This window comes from Alnus glutinosa, chromosome 5 (assembly GCF_958979055.1).
Source record: "Alnus glutinosa chromosome 5, dhAlnGlut1.1, whole genome shotgun sequence".
In the NCBI taxonomy this organism is placed as follows: Eukaryota; Viridiplantae; Streptophyta; class Magnoliopsida; order Fagales; family Betulaceae; genus Alnus; species Alnus glutinosa.
The window spans coordinates 9,526,719-9,528,734 of record NC_084890.1 but is presented as its reverse complement, the minus strand read 5'-3'; the positions used below and the strand labels follow the sequence as shown (position 1 = coordinate 9,528,734).

General features: G+C 39.4%; 1 protein-coding gene across 1 annotated transcript; it reads left to right on the top strand.

The window, feature by feature from the left end:
- The first annotated feature begins 484 nt into the window (after positions 1-484).
- Positions 485-1,723, top strand: LOC133869476 (uncharacterized). The gene is made up of 2 exons (XM_062306491.1): positions 485-935; positions 1,033-1,723. Exons 1-2 carry the CDS (start codon positions 768-770, stop codon positions 1,573-1,575), a joined length of 711 nt encoding a protein of 236 aa, XP_062162475.1. The 5' UTR covers positions 485-767; the 3' UTR covers positions 1,576-1,723.
- The last annotated feature ends 293 nt before the right edge of the window (positions 1,724-2,016 follow it).

Here is a 2,016-nt window from a genome sequence, read left to right as displayed (position 1 = left end):
AGGCTCAAAACATTTTTAAAATCATTTTAAAATAGGCTCTAATAAAGGCCCAAAGAAAGTCCAAAAAATAGATAATATGCCTTTTTTAAAATGTTAATTATCTAACATGCAAATAGCATCTAATAAACACATTTAATAACCGAACGAATAGCAGTTAGTAACCACGTACAAGATGCGGATGCAAATACGACTGCAGTTATCCAAAAATAACAACCACAAAAGAAAGATGCAAAATGCGCTAATTGGCACATCGATCTGCACTCGTAAGTACAACCCTAAAATCCTAAAAATGAGCACTCTGAAATCGTTTTCTTAGTAGTACCTGTTTCTTAACGGTTGCTAAGTGTGTTAACCTTGCTTTTGGGGAAAAAATGATGTTGACCCACGAAATTAAAAACTCATCAAGGGGTAGGTAGGTGATCAGGTCCCATTAATTAATTTAGGCATATTCATGGCGCATATGCCTAACCTTGTGAAGCCTCAGCAGTAGGCCTCGAACAATATTTAATTCACGTAGTACTAAGTTTGATAGGATTAATTCATGAAGTCAGTGATCTACTTATCTCTATTAGCTTCCCTGAGCTAACTCCGGCTTTCTCAGTTAATGTTTCCACTTCCAACCAGTTTTTGCTGTCCTACTTTGAGAAGTCAAAAGGTTGCGTTTAAACAAATCCAAAACACCATGGATCGATCCTCTTCTGGTGCGAGTTTATGAACAATAAAAAGCCCACCAACTCCGCCATTGTTGTTACCAGAAAGGAAAAATCATGGGTTTCGGAAAGGAGGAGCTTGATTTGGTGTTGGCCCCTGCTGGGTTGATGATCATGTTTGCTTACCACCTCTACCTCCTTCACAGATACCTTCGTTGCCCTGAAACCACGTTCATGGGCTACGAGAACAATGACAAGAAAGCTTGGGTCCAAAGTATTATGAAGGCAAGTATCAGTGATCCCTCTTTCTCTCATCTTTTTTGGTTGATTAATTAAGGCAAATTTGCTTACCTTCAATTAATTTCTTCGGAAAATACTGCAGCACAAAGACAAGGATGTTATAAGCTCGGCTCTAACTGCGACCACGACCAACACAAGTGCATCAATTTACTTGGCAACAATCTCTTTAACTCTCTGCTCTCTCATTGGAGCATGGATTGCAAACTCTTCCAACAACCTCTTCCAGAGCACCATCATCTTCGGCGACACGAGGCCGTCCACCATGTCCGTCAAGTACATAAGCCTCCTGACCTGCTTCCTCCTTGCTTTTTCATGCTTTGTTCAGTCAGCCAGGCACTTTGTCCATGCAAACTATCTCATAAGCCACCCAGGAACTAGCAGTCCTGTAAAAAACGTGGAGCTGGCGGTTATAAGGGGAGGTGAGCTTTGGTCGCTTGGGCTTCGAGCATTATATTTTGCTCTGAATTTGCTGCTCTGGTTTTTCGGTCCAATACCCATGTTTGCTTCCTCCATTATTATGGTGATAATCCTCTATCACCAAGACGTCAATTCTCTTCCATTGCATCAGTATGGGTCTGAGGGGAGCCATGTGATGATCAAAGGGACTGGTCTGCGGGATGTCTAAGGCATGCAGCTTCTGTTATTGAGCATCATAATGTGTAAGGTTTAGTTGTGGTCTAAAAGTGTTCTATTGTCTCAAAATGAAGCACCATTGCTATGGATTTTTTTTAACATCAAGTTTTTAGAAGAAACCAAGCTCTTGTTGATTACTATTGCAGGTGTTTTTGTTTGAATTTGATGTTTGAAAAACTTGCTTATTCGAATTTAGACTACATTTTCTTTTTTCTTCTTCTTTTCTCCCCACTTTGGGCAAGCACATCCAAATTGAGAGTTTTACTAATGATCAGTAACTAATGCCACGGATATGTATTATGAAAGATAGCTGAACATTTGGGATAAGTGTAAGAAATTCCCTTTAAAGCATGGCATGGATGCCACATGTATTTTACTGTAATTTAAATTAAATACAATTACACGTGTTGGGTAATTTATTCCAAATAAAGAA

Excerpts from the sequence above, each read along its gene's own strand:
- LOC133869476 (XM_062306491.1), top strand. The coding sequence starts at position 768 with ATGGGTTTCGGAAAGGAGGAGCTTGATTTGGTGTTGGCCCCTGCTGGG. Across the intron at positions 936-1,032 it reads GGGTCCAAAGTATTATGAAG|CACAAAGACAAGGATGTTAT; the intron begins GCAAGTATCAGT and ends AAAATACTGCAG.